Source organism: Ambystoma mexicanum, chromosome 9 (genome assembly GCF_040938575.1).
Source record: "Ambystoma mexicanum isolate Mex_15411 chromosome 9, UKY_AmexF1_1, whole genome shotgun sequence".
In the NCBI taxonomy this organism is placed as follows: Eukaryota; Metazoa; Chordata; class Amphibia; order Caudata; family Ambystomatidae; genus Ambystoma; species Ambystoma mexicanum.
This window is the reverse complement of record NC_090931.1, coordinates 942,374,450-942,394,301: the sequence shown is the minus strand read 5'-3', so window position 1 is coordinate 942,394,301 and position 19,852 is coordinate 942,374,450. Positions and strand designations below refer to the sequence as shown.

Sequence of the window (19,852 nt, the reverse complement as noted above, 5' to 3'; positions counted from 1 at the left end):
TGTAATGGGTCAACTGGGAGCCCTGCTGCATCTTAGTTGTGAAGCACAAGCTCATTTTTAGCAAAGGTCCCCTAGACATATTGGGTCTGATTTGTAAACGCGTTTTCAATGCAATTGTGCCATTGTAAAACGCTTTCTAAATCAGACCCATCATCATGTCTTAGTGGTTTTTAGTGCATTGCATTCTCGGTGCTCTGCGGGCTGTTGGCAGCACACAGCCTGTCAATTGTGACACATCTTTGTAAAACTCCAAGGTGTCCCGTGTCAAACGTGAACAGGTCAACTAGTCCGCCCTCTCAGTTGCATCTCTGGTACCTGTGGTGCTTTATCGAGCAGGTGTAAGTGTTTAAATCATACCTGACACTTGCAATGGTCTCTGTAGCTACTGGTTAGAGTCAACAAACTGCTAATGTTTTTACTGTAACTAACTGGCCGCGTGCATAGAATGCTCCCAAATATAATAAACACAATAAACAAGTGCCTGTCTTTCTGCTTTCCTCCCCCGCAGGAGACACCTGTGAGGAGAAGAGCCCGCCGGGCCCGGCCTCCAAGCGGGTGCGCACGGCCTACACGAGCGCGCAGCTGGTGGAGCTGGAGAAGGAGTTCCACTTCAACCGCTACCTGTGCCGGCCCCGGCGCGTGGAGATGGCCAACCTGCTGAACCTGACCGAGCGCCAGATCAAGATCTGGTTCCAGAACCGCCGCATGAAGTACAAGAAGGACCAGAAGGCCAAGGGCATCATGCACTCGCCGGCCGGCCAGTCCCCGGAGCGCAGCCCGCCGCTCAGCGGCCACATGGCCTACGCGGGCGTGGGCGGCCTGGCCTACGACGCGCCGTCGCCCACCTCCTTCGCCAAGTCGCAGCAGAGCATGTACGGCCTGGCCGCCTACACGGCGCCCCTCAGCCTGCAGCCGCAGAAGCGCTACCCGGGCGAGTACGAGCACCACGGCCTGCAGCAGACTGGCGGCGGCGGCGGCGCCTTCGGCAGCCCGGGCCTGCAGGGCAGCCCGGTGTACGTGGGCGGCAACTTCGTGGACTCCATGCCGGCCTCGGGCCCCATGTTCAACCTGGGCCACCTCTCGCACCCGTCCTCCGCCAGCGCGGACTACAGCTGCGCCGCCCAGATCCCGGGCAGCCACCACCACGGACCGTGCGACCCGCACCCCACCTACACGGACCTGAGCGCGCACCACCCGTCTCAGGGCCGCATCCAGGAGGCGCCCAAACTCACGCACCTGTAGGGCGGCGGCCCCAGCGCCGCCTGGACTCACCTCTTATTACCTCACGTTTTTCTGACCGACAGTGTTACTTTATTCTGAGAGTGCCAAGGGGGTTAGTGGGGGAGCCGCCCCCTAACCAAAGGGTCCCTTTATGCCAGCCAACGGGCCCTTCTCCCAGCTGTAAAAAGCCTGACAGTGCAATATACTGCGAGACCCAGGGGCTGGTTATCGGTTAACTTGTACTCGGACCGGACGTAAGTCGCACAGAGACCCGCGGGGCGGTTCGGGACCCGCTCCCGGCAGCCGGATCTTTGTTGCCTGCATACGAACTTCTTTCCGAACTCTTTTTCGCTAATGTACGAATTGATTTGACCGAACCGGTACGTATTTATTATTTGGGAGGGGGGAGACATTTTTGTATCACGAATTATTTATCCTCGTCTTATTGTATTTATGTGGTTATTTGTAGAATTGTTTTGGCATAAATATGGAGAGTCCAGTCCGGTCCTCTGCGACTCCGTTTTCACCTATTGACAATAATTGGTCTGACATAATAGTTTGAGAGCAGTTTTTTTTCTTTGTTGCACAGTGATAACAGTGGCTGGTGTCTGTGTTTTATGTAAGGGGTTATTTAAAACGACACGTTGTAAGTCATTCCCGGAGTAATTGATGTTTGGCACTACGCAAAGGACATTGCACAGTCTGCGATTTTGTTATTTTTCCAGCTGTCTGGTATTTGAAGAACAGGTATTTAGAATAAAGTCTGTTTCGCTTAAGTGCATCTGTTGTAATATTACAAATTGCAAGCAGACCACTCGGCCATCTTGTTTTCGGGCGGCAAGCCCCGACCCGCGCACAGGCACGGGCCTATTTATCGACTTTGTATACATGTAAATATCTCGCAAATACTTTTAAACTATTTTTTACTCAACTCCTGCTATTGGAAGAATGGACGTTTTGTCTACAAAACTAGGAACGCGTGTTCAAAAGAATTGTTTAATTGTGGTCGCTTTACCAATTCACAGTGTAGATTGCATGTCGCTTTTGTTATTTATACTGTCACAACTATGTCTATATGCAGAGCCATTTTGTATACCTTTTCTTGAATTTTTGGAAGCCAGGGTTTACTTTTTTGAATACATATTTTGAAAAGAAATGTGACAATCAAGTGTACACAATGAGAACACTTTGTTAAACATAATTAAATTATACATTGCCGTAGGAAAACACAATGATTATATTCATACGACTATAAACGCGAACAGTTCTATTCAGTGGTTATTATTATTTTCTTTCGTGGTCAGTGCCATAACAAGAACCAGTTTCTCCCACGGCAGTTATTTAAAGTGTGCCCCGGCCCCCAACCACGTGGAATAGCGCTAGTAACGGCGTAGCAACATTGCGGAACGCTTCTGCGGAATGTTAGATGCCATTCACTCATATTTAGCGAACTTAGCAATGGCGTTGCCGAGTTGTGTTACAGCACAGCGCATGGAAACCGAGGGGGAGTGTGTTCGAAATAGATGAGGATTCGCCCTTTTGTGCTCACAGCAGAGCCCTCCTACGCATCTGTGTTTGGTGGGCAAACTAACAACACTCCTACGCCGGGCGATGAAAGGGCGCCGGATTCCTGCGAGCCAAATATTTGACCCTGGATAGTCCCGGGAAACGAACACTTTCCGGGTTGAATGCCTCTGGCAGTCCAAAATGTTCACGAAAATCCAGCCATTTTTCATCCCCCACACAACAACTGAAAGTACATGTCGTGTTTGCTTTTTTCCCCGAAAGTTCGAGATTAGCATTGCTAACTGCAATGTACTGTTAAGTTCTGATCATGAAACAATAAATTAATTTCTTTTGTAAAAAAAAATCACGTTCATTATCTGGAAAATTTCGATACTGCAATTGAAAAAAAATCAAATGACACTGTGTTTTCTAGGTTAACGTTGAATTTAGGGTGTCTTTAGTTGCACACACGTATAAAGTGACTTAACGATAACATTGAACCCACGTGGATGGGGTTTTTTCTCTGTGCCTGACCAATGGTTCACTTGTGTAAGAGCACGGCAAATCCTGCACGAATGTATCCCAATGTACAGGTCCTTTCTGGTATATAGTGTGCATTAGAATACCGGGAGGGAGTGCGGTTTCTTTAAGATTTGGTGGTAGGTAGGCCGATAGATCTAGATAGACCGACAGACAGACCCAAAGCTAGCAGGTAAACAAAGACCGGCCGACACAAAGATGGATGGGTGGATGGACAAATACATAGAATGACATCTGACACCCACGGCGAGGGCAACAGCGTGGCAGCGAGAGGGCGAGAATGGAAGAGAAAGGCGCAGGAGCGGCCCAAGGCCCCGCAGTGTGGTCTATTCTCTCGCTATTTTCAGGTGTGTCACCACACCCCCAGAGGATGAGGGCGCACGAGAAGAGGAATTGTGATCAGTGTATCAAGACATAGAAAGCGGGGGAATGGGGCGAACAGAGATTAAATGTTCCCCACACTGTGATGACCACTGGCATCGCAGCTCTCAGTTCTTTACACCCGGGCCCACTTTATTATTAGGAAACGCGTATTGTGCGCGGCAGCGTGCCCACCACGCACCATAACACCGCACAGACCGCGTGCAGTACAACAGCACCTGCATTATTTAGAAGTAAGTCCGGGAGCACACGGCATCCGCTGTGGAGAGAGCAGAGCATCCTGGGAGGACGCCCCCCTTGGAAATCAGGTCTTAACATTGCAATTCACGTGCTGGGGAGCCCGGTGAAAATATGCTCTCCTGACATGCACCCGCGCACAGCATAGCCGGGCAAAATAAATGTGCGAATTCTTACTACCATCATCAATTATGAGTGCAACAGAAACTACCACACCATGTGTGGCATCGACCAGGAGAAAGGCCCAGTCATTGGCTCGTAGGGCCTGGCAGGTAAGTGGTCTGATTGTAAAACTATTTATCCCAACTCAGAAAACAGATCCACACTCTTTATTTCTTTTGCTGTCGTTGCCGAGCTTTCCATAGCGTATGTGTGTGTGTGTGTGTGCAGAAGTGCTGGTTGAGTCTGCCCAGTGCCTGCCAGCAAGGGAGCAAGACAAAGCACTCGGTACTGTGTCGCCATTTTCATCGCCATTTTGCAAAACTGGTCTATTGTGCCGCCTCTTTTGTTCCCCAATACACAAAAGACTATCCGACCAGCCTCACTGCTGCGATAACGGAGGGCCTATCCTAACCTCCACGCTTGTTATAAATAAATGCAATTTATGGGCACGCGGAAGGGGGGGGGGCAGAGTATGCTCTCTGGAGTCCTTCCCCTCCCTCCTCCCTCCGTTCTGCCCCCTCCCCAGGCACACACTGCCCTCACAGTAATAGGTATGCAGTTTATCGAGCGCATCGTTGAATTCCTTGCAGACACCCTCAGGCCCTCCACAGCTGTGCCGGGCACGACGCAGGACGTCTATTTGTACTAGAGAGATTGCCCTAGTATTGCAAAAAGTGTTTACTTTATGTTGGTAAACCGAGTTTACATCTAACACTAGAAGGGCAGAGACCACTATATGACCTTCCACCTTTTTGGATATAGTAATAACACTTGCAGCTACAATTATCCATGGGTGGGTGACTTGGTAGCTTGATGTATGTTGGTTAACCAAGTGACTGGATGGACGGAGAGGTTGGATGGGTAAAGGCGGTCCAGTATATAGTTGGATTAATTGATCTCTGAATGGGTGGGTGCTGGTGTTGTGCTGAGATGAATTACTCGATAGGCAAGTGGATTGATGGTTGGAGATGTGAGTGGTAGGCTTACGGATGAATTTGATGGATGATGGGATGGATTAAGGAGGATGGTGGTATATTTAGTCATTAGATCATAACAGCATCGTTTGCAGGTCAACATCTGACTGGATGGGTAGGTGGATGACTGGAAAATAAACTGAATGAGTGGGTGAATGAGTGAATAGTTGGCTGAATAGATAAGTGAGTGGCTGGGTGGACCAGTGTGTGGCTCGGTGGAGGAGAGGCTTGGGTGCATGGATTGCTGGGTTAGAGCCAGTGACTGAATTGGTGGATGTGTGGCTGGATGAGTTGGAAGAGCTAGTGTTTAGACAGATAAACAAGTGAGTGTTGGGAGATACGGGTGGATGGGCAATTCAGTGGATAAATCAGTGTTTGGATTGGTGGGATATTGGTTCTGTGGATTTACATCTGGGAGGATGTATGGGTGTCTGAGTTGTCATTTGGTTGGATGTTTGAATGGATAGATGGATTAGAGGCATGCAGTAGAGATGGCTGACTGGGTGGTATGTTGATGAATAGGTGAACAAAGTGGCGGGTGGCTGAATGAATGGTGGGAGGCACGTGAGTTTGGATGGATAGGCTGTGGAAATGGGTGTGGATGGAGGTGTAGTTGGGTGGATGAGCTATTGTTCATTTAGGCTGATGAGGTTTCGGAAGGAGACTCGAGTGGATGGTCAGTTGGATTCAGCAGCAGTTGAATGGATGGATGAGCGAGTGGGTGGACAGATGGATACATGGTTTAAATAGATGGGTGTGTGATTGACTGGACCATTCAAAGCAGGGGTGGCAGCGTGTTTCGATGGAGCTACTGAGGTTTGGATGAATGGAAGCACTTACATGGATGGGCAGATGGATGAGTCGGAGCATGGCTCGATTAATACATTTATAGATGCATGGCAGCTGCTTAAGAATGCTGAACCAAGGATTGAATGAGTTCCTGGATGGAGAAGTGAGGAAGTGGGTGGAAGAATGAGAATGTGCACAGATGGATGAGTGAATGGGAGGGCAGATAGACTGATGGACGCAGCAATGGACTAGACACTTGGGAAACCAATTTTGACTGAAATTGCATCAATTGCACAATGTATGTCTACATTCTCCCCATTCTAGCCTGTCACTAATTATATTATGCTCAGTCTGATACTATACTCAACATCTCCTTTATTGTATCTCACCCAAACTGCTACCAGTCCTCAACATGGCCTTTATTGTAGCATGTCCACGGTGCTACCTATCCTCAATTTATGCCGAAGCTACTACCCTATCCTCAACATCTCTTTGATTGGATTATACCCAGGCTGCTATCTACCACAACCTCTCTTTTATTATATTTTGGCCAAGATCGCACCTTTTAATATCACCTTTACCTATCCTCAACATCTCTTATTATATTTCACACAGGCTGCTGTCTATCCTTAACATATCCTTTAGTGCATCATGCCCAAGATGCTACCTATCCCCAACATCTCCCTGTTATATTGCACTAAGGCTGCTACTTATCCTCAGCGTGTCTTTTATTGTAGTGCACCCAAGGTGCTAAATATCTTCAACATCTCATTTACCTATTGTCAACATCTCCTTTTTTATATTACGCCCAGGCTGCTACCTATCCTCAATATCTTTATTCTATCATGCCCAAGATATTACTTCTCCCCCAAATCTCCTTCATTATATCATGCCTAGTCTGCTACCTATCCTCAACATCTCCTTTATTGTAAGCCGCTCAAACCGCTACCTATTCTCAACACCATTTTCATCGTAGTACACTCAAGGTGCTCCATATCATCAACAGTGCCTTTATTACACCCAGGCTGCTACTTATCCCCCACATGCCCTTAATTGTAGTACACCCAAGGTGCTACCTCTCCTCAACATCTTCTTTACTGTATCACACCAAAGATACTCCTTATCCCCAACACCTTCATTATGTTATGCCTAGGCTGTTACATATCCTCAACATCTCCTTAATTATATTACGCCCAAGCTGCTATCTAGCCTCAACACCCCTTCTACTATATTTCGCCCAAGATGCCACCTACCCTCAACATCTCCTTTACCGATCCTCAACATCTACTTTATTATATTTTGTCTGGGTTGCTGCCTATTCTCAGCATCTCTTTTAGTGTATCAAACCCAATATGCTACCTATCCTCAACATCTCCTTTGACTATCCTCAACATCTCTTATTATATTGCACCCAGGCTGCTACCTATCCTCAACATCTCCTTTATTGTAGTGTGCTGAAGGTGCTACCTATCCTCAACATCTTTTATTATATTACACCCAGCCTGATACCTATCTTCAAAATGTCCCTAATTGTAGTACATCCAAGGTGCTACCTGTATCTGTTTCTCCTTTAATCCGCACTTTGCACTTCTCCCCCCTTCCATGCACTTTTCCCCTCCCCCTCTCCCATGTACTTGCGCAGTGGTCAATGTCACTGGGCCTAGTAAGATCGTTGTTTTGTTCTCCCCTGTTCCCCTCCCTTGCCTTGTCGCGCTCTGAAACACTTATGTACGAGCGCAATAGAAATAAAACATCAGTATCAATACCTACCTAGAGTTCAACATTAATCGTATTACGCCCATGCTGCTATCTAACATCAACATCTCTTTTACTTTACTTTGCTGAAGATGCTACCTATCCTCAACATCCCTTAATTGTATTAACCCTATGCTGCTATTTATACACAACATCTCTTTTATTATATTTCACCCAGGCTGCTACCTATCCCCAACATCTCCTTTACACATCACCTTTATTATATGACACCCATGCTGCTAACTATCCACAACATCTCTTTTATTACATTATACCCAAGCTGCTACCTATCCTCAACATCCTTTAATTGTATTATGCCTAAACTGCTGTTTATTAGCAACATCTTTATTATATTTCAATCAATCTGCTTCCTATCCTCAACATCTCCTTTAGTGTCTCACACCCAATATGCTACCTATCCTCAACAATCTGTATTATATTACACCTAGGCTGCTACCCATCCTCAAAATCCCTTAATTGTATTATGCCTAAGCTGCTATTTATCCGCAACATCTCCTTTATTATTGTTCACCCAGGCTGCTACCTATCCTCAACATCTCCTTCACCAATAATCAACAGCTCCTTATTTATATTACACCCAAGCTGCTTCCTATCCTCAACATCTCCTTTATTATATGACATACAGGCAGCTACTTATCCTCAACATCCCTTACATGCATATTGCCTAAGCTGCTATTAATCAACAATAGCTCCTTTGTTATATTTCGCCCAAGCCGCTGCCTATCCTCAACATGTCCTTTAGTCTATGACACCCAAGATGCTACCTATCCTCAACAACCCCTTCACCAAAACTCAACATCTCCTTTATTATATTACACCCAAGCTGCTACCTTTCCTCAACATCTCCTTTATTATATGACATACAGACTGCTACCTACCCTCAACATCTGCTTCATTAGATATTGCCCAGGCTGCTACCTATCCTCAACATCTACTTTATTGTTTTTTGCCCAGGCTGTTGCTTATCCTCAACATCTCCTTTATTATCTTATGCCCAGGTGGCTATATATCCTCAACATCTACTTTATTGTTTTACACCCAAGCTACCACCTATCCTCAACATCTCCTTTATTGTAGTGTACTGAAGGTGCTACCTATCCTCAACATCTCTTTTATTATATTACACCCAGGCTGATACCTATCCTCAAAATGTCCCTAATCGTAGTACATCCAAGGTGCTACCTATCTAGAGTTCAACATCTCCTTGATCATATTACGCCCAAGCTGCTATGTATCATGAACATCTCTTTTATTTTACTTCATTGAAGATGCTACCTATCCTCAACATCCCTTCATTGTATTAAGCCTACTTTGCTATTTATACGCAGCATCTCCTTTATTATATTTCACCCAGGTTGCTACCTATCCTCAACATGTACTTTACCAATACTCAACATCTCTTTTATTATATTACACCCATGCTGCTACCTATTCTCAACATCTCCTTTATTACATGACGCCCAGGTTGCTACCTACCCTCAACATCTCCTTTAACTATCCACAACATCTCTTTTATTATATTGCGCCAAGTCTGCTACCTATCCTCAACATCTCCTTTATTGTAGTGTGCTGAAGGCACTACCTATTCTCAAAATCACCTTTATTATATTATACCCAGCAGCTACCTATCCTCAACAACCTTTATTATATTACACCTAGGCTGCTACCTATCCTCAACATCCCTTAATTGTATTATGCCTAAACTGCTGTTTATCAGCAACATCTCCTATATTATATTTCACCCAGGCTGCTACCTATCGTAAACATCTCCTTTTGTCACATGACGTCCAGGCTGCTACCTACCCTCAACATCTCCTTTATTATCTCATGCCCAAGATGCTACCTATCCTCAACCTCTCCTTTACCAATACACAACTTCTCCTTTATTATATTATACCCAAGCTGCTACCTATCCTCAACATCTCCTTTATTAGCTTATGCCCAGGTGGCTATATATCCTCAACATCTACTTTATTGTCTTACACCCAAGCTGCTGCCTATCCTCAACATCTCCTTTATTATATTACACCCAAGCTATTACCTATCCTCAACAACTTATTCATGGTCTTATGCCCAGGCCTCTACATATACTCAGCATCTATGTTATTGGCTTACACCCAAGCTGCTGCCTATCCTCAATATCTCCTTTATTATATTACACCCAAGCTATTACCTATCCTCAACACCTTATTCATGGTTTTATGCCCAGGCTTCTACATATCCTCAGCATCTATGTTATTGTCTTACACCCAAGCTGCTGCCTATCCTCAATATCTCCTTTAGTGTATCACACCCAAGATGCCACCTATCCTCAACATCTCCTTCCCCAATAATCAAAATCTCCTTTATTATATTACACCCAAGCTGCTTCCTATCGTCAACATCTCCTTTATTATAGTTTTCCCAGGATGCTGTCTATTCTCAACATCTCCCTTAGTGTATCACACCCAACATACTACCTATACTCATCACCTCCTTTACCAATACTCAACTTCTCCTTTATCATATTATGTTCAAGCTGTCACCTATCCTCAACATCTCCTTTGCTATCTTATTCCCTACTGCTACCTATCCTCAACATCTCATTTATCTTATGCACAGGCTGCTATCTCTCCTCAACACCTCCTTTACCAATACTCAACATCTACTTTATTATATCACTCCCAAGCTGCTACCTATCCTCAACATCTCATTTATTATATTACACACATGCTGCTATTGATCCTCAACATTTCCTTGATTGTAGTACATCTAAGGTGCTACTTATCTGCAACAACTCCTTAGTTGTATTACGCCAAGATGCTAGCTATCATCAACATCCCTTTTAATATATTTTGCCCAAGATGCTACCTATCCTCAACATCTCCTTTTTTAAATATTGCCCAGACTGCTGACTATCCTCAACATCTCCTTTAGTGTATCACACTAAACAACCCCACACTCCTTGCCCACACATCCAGCACAATATCAAACTCAGAAGCCTTGGAGCTCTCAGGCGCTCCAAGCACCACAAATCCCCTTCTACCACCACACCATCCTTGTGCCCATTGCTGAACTGCCCTCCCTATCAACCTTCCTCCCATGCTGCCCTCCCCCTCCTCCACAGCCCCTACTCAACCCCACCCACAGACCCACCTTCATACACCTTCTCTGAAAGTAGCTTGTCTCACCCTTTCTGAACAATAGCTTCACCCTCTTCCCCCTCTGACTCTCCTACACTCTCTCACACTCCTATGGCACCAAAACCCACAAGACACTGATCAAGTGACTGGTCCTCTCCCTCGACTCTCCATACCTCACCATTTCTCCATCGGTCCAACCTCCCAGGCTTTCCCACCCCTACCTCCAGATCCTCCTCCCAGTCTCCACCCCCTTGCTCTTGACTTCTCACACAGTACACCTAAATGTCAAGCACCCTCCAGACTCGAAGCAGGAGTAACCCACCTTAACCCCCACACCTCAAGTGCTCCACCCCCCACCCTCCCAATCCCACCTGATCCTTCCCACCCTGTCTCTCACATACCTACCACAGCCCACCTACTCTTCCCGCACCCCATTGACGGATGCCTCTCCCCCGACACTCAAAGTCCACAGGCATCCAATTCTCCCTCTACCCCCCTCAGCCAGTCTTAACCAGCTAGAATGATCCTACCACATCCCCCTCCTCTTCAGACACCCATGTCCACCGTGCACTCTGTACGATAATCGTACACCTCCCCCATGAAGTCACATGCATCCTTTTTAATGCCCGCTACTTAGCAAGAAACAGACACAGTATCTTTGACCTCCTATCATCTGACAACCCCAACCTCATTTTTATCATCGAAACCTGGTTCTCTGACGATTTTGCACCAGGCATGCATGAGGCCTTCATCCTGGCTATTTGCTTATTGCCCACAATAGAGCCTCCAGTGGTGGCGGAGTGGTAATCCTCTACAAACCCCATTTCTCCTCACTCGTCGAATCTCAGACATGCAATGCTCTCTGTGAATCCCTTCTGGGAAAAATCTCTCTACCATCTACATTCACCCACATCTTCCTACTCATCTACAGACCCGCTGGATATGACAGACATTTCACCAACAATCTCTGTTACTCTATAGCTACCATTCAGGTAAATCACACATCTCTCACACTCCTGGGAGATTTCAATATCTGGTCTGATATGCCCAAAAACCCCATGACCCATCCCCTGGTCGACAGTCTTGATGCATTCAAGCTTACCCAACATACCTCTGGTCCAACACACTCATGTGGCGACACCCTTGATGCGATTTTCAGCTCTTATGACCTGGTTTATATATCCAGTCCCTAACCGCTTAATTGGACTGACCACTTTGCCATCCCTTTCTCTATCCACACACCACCCCCCCTCCTACAGTGCCCCCTGCGCTCACCTTTGATCAAAAAAGCTGGAACAAACTCTAAGTACTCCCCGACCTAGCTGAAGCCCTGCTACTCCGCCCCCTGCAACGCTATCCTGTGGTAGACCATTAACCATAGAATCCTTGGACTCCTGGTTTAAGGAATCTCTAATTCCTCTCACCTGCTCATGTCCCGCAACCTCATGCAAAGGACCCTCCCCCAGATGGTTCACGCCCCACTTGAGGACTTTGAAAAAACAAAATAACTCTCTTGAACGCAAACAGTGAGCATCTAAAACTGATCTCAGCAGATCCATTTTCGCCCTCCACCACCATAATTACAAATCCGAGATCGGAAAGGCAAAAAAATCCTATTACAGTAAACAAATTCTGAACTGTGGCAGCAGCAAAGAACTCCATCATCTCCGTATTCGTGAAACCTACCTGCACCTCTGCCCAATCCACTCCCACATAATCACTCTGGGACTCCCTGTCGCTACATTTCTACAACATCACACTTGACAGGATGGCAACCCTTAACACCAAATTATCCTCGCTCACACCCACCCTACACCAACCCTCCTGATCCCATTGCCCCGATGCCCACCTTACCAACCTTCGACTCTTTCAAACACATCTCCACAGATGAATTCCTTGACCTACCATCAGCCAGCAGACCATCCGGGTCGCCCCTCGGCCCCTGCCCCGCCTCTGTTCTGAAATAAATATTCTCCTCTACCTGCGCAGGAGAACATGCAAGAGCTATACTAAACAACTCCCTCACCTCTGGCATCTTCCCTGATGCCTTTAAAGTAGCGCATGTCAAGCCACTTCTAAAATAGGCATACCTCGACCCCCTTGACCCCGAGAATTACAAGCAGATCTCCAACACCAGATTTCTCGCAAAACTCATTGATAGGATGGCTTACTCCCAGCTCAACTGCTTTGTAGAATCCAACAAACTCCTCGACCCCGCACAATCAGGCTCCCGACCTTGACATGAAACTGAAATCACTCTGATCTTGATCTGGCATGATATCAAGGTCACGGCAGAATCTGAGGGTTGAGCAGCGCTGATTCTCAGCGATCGCTGCAGCCTTCGACACTGTTAACCACTCAATCCTCCTTGACTGCCTCCACTCACTAGGAATCCGTGGCTCTGCAACTCAAATGGATTGCCTCTTTCCTCAGCAACAGGAAACACATCGCCTTCCTCTCCCCCTTTGCCTCAATTGCTCGCCCTGTGAACACTGGAGTACCCCAATGCACTTGCCTCTCTGCTCTCCTTTTCAACCTCTATCTGACCACTCTACCAGAAATCATCAACGCACGCAACCGCTCCGATTACAACTATGCCGACAATACCCAAATTATCCTTAAAATCCCCATGACATGCACCAACCCACGTACCGACCTAGAAGCTAGAAGCCTGTCTCTGTGAAATTGACCGATGGATGACAAGTAACCACCTCCTTTTGAACCCTGATAAAAATAAAATCATGGTGTGTGGCAGTACTGCCCTTCTACCACAACCACTACAATGGTCAACCTCCCTCGGCCCACCGCCCCCTCCCTCCACTATCTTCAAAAACCTAGGCTGCACTATGGACTCAGGCCTTACCCTCTCCTGTCCGATCAAACATGTTTCAAAAAGCTGTCACTACCACCTCAAACGTCTTAGATGCATTTTTCCTTACCTCTCCTACCCCAACAGACTTGACGCTGTTATGTCTATTGTTATATTGAGACTGGACTATGCCAGCTCCTTACACTTGGGAACACAGACAGACCAACTCAACAAACTCCAAAGAGCCCAAAATGCTGCCGCCAAACTCCTCCTCGCCCTGGGACACAGAGACCACATCTCACCTGCCCTCGGAACCCTCCACTGGCTTCCATTCGGATGAAGGGCCACCTTCAAGAACCTATGCATTACCCACCGAGCAGTGCACAAGACCGGTCCAACGTAACTACAAGAGAAGATAAAACCCTACCTCCCATCTCGCACCCTAAGATCAAGCACTGCCCTCTTTCTAGTGATTCCAACCTCTAATTCTGTCAGGATCGGAGGATCCGCCTTCTCAACTTTGGCCCCAACTCTGTAGAACTCACTCCCGCCACATATTCGACACACCAAAGACTACATGGCCTTCCGCAAAGCTCTAAAAACCAGGCTTTCCAACATGACACCTAAGACCATCTAAGGCCGATAAAACCTTGCAACCTCATAACAAATGTTCAAGAGATCCCGAACAATGACACCACTAAATGCGCCTATTAAGTCGCTAATAAGCTTACTCTGAACGCAGTGATCATAAATCGCGCACTTGAAACCCGGAATAGCGAGCTTGTTTGATCAAAACCTCTCCTATCACTATGCTCACTCTTTACTCTACACCAACACACAATTAGAGCGCAGCTACACCCCCTCTATCAATTCAGCCAAGCTGCTCACATATGAACATAACTCCATGAACACCTCAGCATCCTGATAAAATGCAGCTATACCCCACGGAAATCGGCCTAGCTGAACATATAATCGTCCTAAACAGGCCTACGCATCCAGAATCCAGTATTGGTGACCATCCTCCAGACTGCACACATTCAACTGAAATCAAATACCACCACACCTAATGCTAGGATACAGCTACCATCAGGCAATCGCACCAGCTGCGCATATAATCGGGTGCACCCAAGCACCCTCTGACTCCTTACTCTCTAGACTAAACTGGACTACGGTCCAGAGGGCGTTCAACCTACCAGCACTTTGAGATCCTACCAATGATATATAGAGCGCTATACAAATGCCAAATAACATAACATTACACCCAAGATGCTACCTATCCTCAACATCTCCTTCACCAATACTCAACTTCTCCCTTATTATATTATGCCCAAGCTGCTACCTGTCCTCAACATCTCCTTTTATTATATATTGCCCAGGCTACTGCCTATTTTCAACATCTCCTTTAGTGTATCATCCCCAAGATAATACCTATCCTGAACATCTCCTTTACCAATATTGAACATCTCCTTTATTATATTATGTCCAAGCTGCTACCTATCCTCAACATCTCCTTTATTATATTATGCCCAGACTGCTACTGATCCGCAGCTTGCCCTTGATTGTAGTACATCTAATGTGCTACTTATCTTTAACATCTCCTTAATTGTATTACGCCCAAGCTGCTAGCTATCATCAACATCCCTTTTATTATATTTCACCCAAGATGCCACTTGTCCTCAACATCCCTTAAATGTATTATGCCGAATCTGCTATTTGTCCACAACATCTTCCTTTATTAAATAGCACCAAAACTTGCTACCTTCCCTCAACATTTCCTTTGTTATATGACGTCCAGGCTGCTACCTACCCTCAACATCTCCTTCATTATATAATACCTAGGCTACTGTCTGTCCTCAACATCTCCTTTAGTGTATCATGCCCAAGAGGCTACCTCTCCTCAACATCTCCTTCACCAATACTCAACTTCTCATTTATTATATTATGCCCAAGATCCGACCTATCCTGAACATCTCCTTTAATATCTTATTCCCAAGCTGCTACCTATCCTTAGCATCTCCTTTATTAACTTATGCCCAAGCTGCTACCTATCCTCAACATCTCTTTTACCAATGCTCAACGTCTCCTTCATAATATCACTCCCAAGCTGCTACCTATCCTCAATATCTCTTTTCTTACATCCGGCACATGCTGCTACCTATCCTCAACATCTCCTTTATTGTAGCATGCCCAGGCTGCTACGTACCCTCAACATCTCCTTTCTTATCTTATGCCCAGACATCTCCTTTATTATATTATGGCCAAGCTGCTACCTAAGCTCAAACTCTCCTTCATTATATTACACCAAGGCTGCTACCTATCCTCAACGTCTGCTTTATTGTTTTATACCCAGGCAACTGCTTATTCTCAGCATCTCCTTTATTATCTTATGCCTAGGTGGCTATATATCCTCAACAGCTACTTTATTGTCTTACACTCAAGCTGCTGCCTATCTGCAACATCTCATTCATTATCTTATGCCCAGGCTGCTCCATATCCTCAACATCTACTTTATTGTTTACACACAAGCTGCTGCCGATCCTCTCCATCTACTGCTGCCTATCCTCAACCTCTATTTTATTGTATTAAACCCAAGCTGCTGCCTATCCTCAACATCTCCTTCATTATCTTATGCCCATGCTGCACCATATCCTCAGCATCTACTTTATTGTCTTACACACAAGCTGCTGCCAATCCTCAACATGTACTTTGTCTAACACACAAACTGCTGCCTATCCTCAACATCTCCTTCATTATATTATGTCCAGGCTGCTACATATCCTCAACATCTACGGTATTGTTTTACGCATAAGCTGCTGCCTATCCTCAACATTTCCTTCATTGTATTACACCCAAGCTGCTACCTATCCACAACATGTCCTTTGTTATCGTATGCCCAAGCACAGGCTGGTGCATATCCGCAACATCTCTTATGCCCAAGCTGATGCCTAGCCTCAACATCTCCTTTATTATATTACACCCAGGATGCTACCTGTACTCTACATCTCCTCTATAATATTATGACCAAGCTGCTGCCTATCATTGACATCTCCTTCATAATATTATGCCCAAGCTGCTGCCTATCGTCAACATTTCCATCATTATATTACACCCAAGCTGCTACCTACTTTGAACATCTCCTTTATTATATATTGCCCAGGCTACTGTCTGTCCTCAACATCTCCTTCAGTGTATCATTCCCAAGATGCTATCTATCCTCAACATCTCCTTTACCGATACTCAACTTCTCCTTTATTATATTATGCCCAAGCTGCTACCTATCCTCAACATCTCCTTTATTACCGTATGCCCAAGCTGCTACCTATCCTCAACATCTCCTTTATTATCTTATACCCAGGCTACTACCTATCCTCAACATCTCATTTACCAATGCTCAATATCTCCTTTATCATATCACTCCCAAACGGCTACCTATCCTCAATATCTCGTTTATTACATCACACCCAAGCTGTTAACTATTCTGCACAACTGCTTTATTGTAGCACATCCAGGCTGGTGTGCCCCCTCAACATCTCCTTCATTATCTTATGCCCAGGCTGCTACCTATCCTCAACATCTACTTTATTGTCTTACACCCAAGCTGCTGCCTATCCTCAACATCTACTTTATTATATTACACCCAATCTACTACCTATCCTCAACAACCCACTCATGGTCTTATGCCCAGGCTGCTACGTATCCTCAACATCTACTTAATTGTCTTATACACAAGCTGCTGCCTATCATCAACATCTACTTTATTGTCTTACGCACAAGCTGCTGCCTAGCCTCAACATTTCCTTCATTATATTACGCCCAAGCTGCTGCCTATCCTCAACATCCCTTAATTGTATTAGGCCTAAGCTGCTATTTATCCTCACGTCTCCTTTATTATATTTCACCCTGGATGCTGCCCATCTTCAACATCTCATTTAGTCTATCACACCTAAGATGCTACTTATCCTCAACATCTCATCTCCTCACCAATACTCAACATCTTGTTTATTATATTACACCCAAGCTGTTACCTATCCTCAACGTCTCCTTTATTACAGCTTCCCCAGGATGCTGTCTATTCTCAACATCTCCTTTGTTATCTTATTCCCAAACTGCTACCTATCCTCAACAACTCCTTTATTATCTTATGCACAGGCTGCTACCTATCCTCAACACCTCCTTTATTATCTTATGCACAGGCTGCTACCTATCCTCAACACCTCCTTTACCAATACTCAACATCTCCTTTATTATATGACCCCCAAGCTGATTCCTATCCTCATAATCTCCTTTACTATTGTACACCCAGGCTGCTACTGATCCTCAGCATGTCCTTGATTGTAGTACATCTAATGTGCCACTTATCCATAACATTGCCTTAATTGTATTAGGCCCAAGCTGCTAGCTATCATCAACATCCCTTAAATGTATTATGCCTAATCTGCTATTTGTCCACATCTCCTTTGTTATATTTAACCCAGGCTGCTGCCTATCCTCAACATGCTACCTATCCTCAACATTTCTTTCACCAGTACTCAACATCCCCTTTATTATATTAGACCCAAGCTGCTATGTTTCCTCAACATTTCCTTTATTATATGATGTCCAGGCTGCTATCTACCCTCAACATCCCCTTATTATATATTGGCCAGACTGCGGCCTATCCTCAACATCCCCTTTAGTGTATCATGCCCAAGATACTACCTATCCTCAACACCCCCTTTGCCAATGCTCAACATCTCCTTTATTATACCACTTCCAAGCTGCTACCTATCCTCAACATCCCCTTTAATATGTTACACACAGGCTGCTACTGATCCTTAACATGCCCTTGGTTGTAGTACATCTACGGTGCTACTTATCTTAAACACCTTAATTGTATTACACCCAAGCTGCTAGTTATCATCAACATCCCTTTTATTATATTTTGCCCAAGATGCTTCCTATCCTCAACATCCCTTAAATGAATTATGCCTAAGCTGCTATTTATCCACAACATCTCCTTTGTTATATTTTACCCAGGCTGCTGCCTATCCTCAAGATATCCTTTACCAATACTAAACATCTCCTCGATTATATTACATCTAGGCTGCTACCTACCCTCAACATCTCCTTTATTATATATTGCCCAGACTACTGTCTATCGTCAACATCGCCTTTAGTGTGTCATACCCAAGATGCTACCTATCCACAACATCTCTTTTTTGAATGCTCAGCATCTCCTTTATCATATCACTCCCAAGCTGCTACCTATCCTCGATATCTATTTTTTTACATCATGCACATGCTGCTACCTATCCTCAACATCTCCTTTACTGTAGCATGCCCAGGCTGCTAAGTACTTAACATCTCCTTTCTTATTTTATGCCCAGGCAGCTGCTTATTCTCAACATCTCCTTTATTATCTTATACCCAGATGGCTGTATATCCTCAACATCTACTTTATTGTCTTACACCCAAGCTACTGCCTATCCCCAGCATCTCCTTTATTACATTAGGCCCTAGCTTCTACCTATCCTCAACATCTCATTCATCATCTTATGCCCAGGCTGCTCCATATCCTCAACATCTACTTTATTGTCTTACACACAAGCTGCTGCCTATCCTCAGCATTTACGGCGGCCTATCCTCAACATCTACTTTATTGTCTTGAACCCAAGCTGCTGCCTATCCTAAACATCTCCTTCATTATCTTATGCCCAGGCTGTTCCATATCCTCAGCATCTACTTTATTGTCTTACACACAAGCTGCTGCCTATCCTCAACATCTACGTTATTGTCTTACACCCATGCTGCTGCCTACCCTCAATATCTACTTTATTGTCTTGCACAGAAGCTGCTGCCTATCCTCAACATTTCCTTTATTATCTTTCGCCCAAGCTACTGCCTATCCTCAACATCTCTTAATTGTATTATGCCTAAGTTGCTATTTATCCTCACATCTCCTTTACCTATCCTCAACTTCTCCTTTATTATCATTTGCCCAAGCTGCTACCTAGCCTCAACATCTCCTTTATTATATTACACCCAAGCTGCTACCTTTCCTCAACATCTCATTTACCAATGCTCAACATCTCCTTTATCATATCACTTCCAAGCTGCTACCTATCCTCATTTTTCTTTTATTACATCACGCCCAAGCAGCTACCTATCCTCAAAATCTGCTTTATTGTAGCACGTCCAGGCTGCTATATCCCCTCAACATCTCCTTTATTATCTTATGCCAAGGCGGCTACTTATCCTCAACATCTATTTTATTGTCTTATGGACAAGCTGCGGCCTATCCTCAACATCTCCTTCATTATATTATGCCCAAGCTGATATATATGCTCAAACTCTCC

The 19,852-nt window shown here is 45.1% G+C and overlaps 1 protein-coding gene across 5 annotated transcripts in view; it reads left to right on the top strand.

Annotated features, from left to right (window-relative positions):
• The window catches only part of HOXD3 (homeobox D3), a 74,426-nt gene extending 71,935 nt beyond the window's left edge, over nt 1-2,491 (top strand). For all 5 annotated transcript variants that reach the window (XM_069616128.1, XM_069616125.1, XM_069616126.1 and 2 more), the window contains one exon: nt 509-2,491. In XM_069616128.1, the coding sequence (XP_069472229.1) occupies nt 509-1,242 (734 nt within the window). In that variant the 3' untranslated portion in view covers nt 1,243-2,491. The remainder of the gene's footprint in view (nt 1-508) is intronic.
• Nucleotides 2,492-19,852: the final 17,361 nt, after the last annotated feature.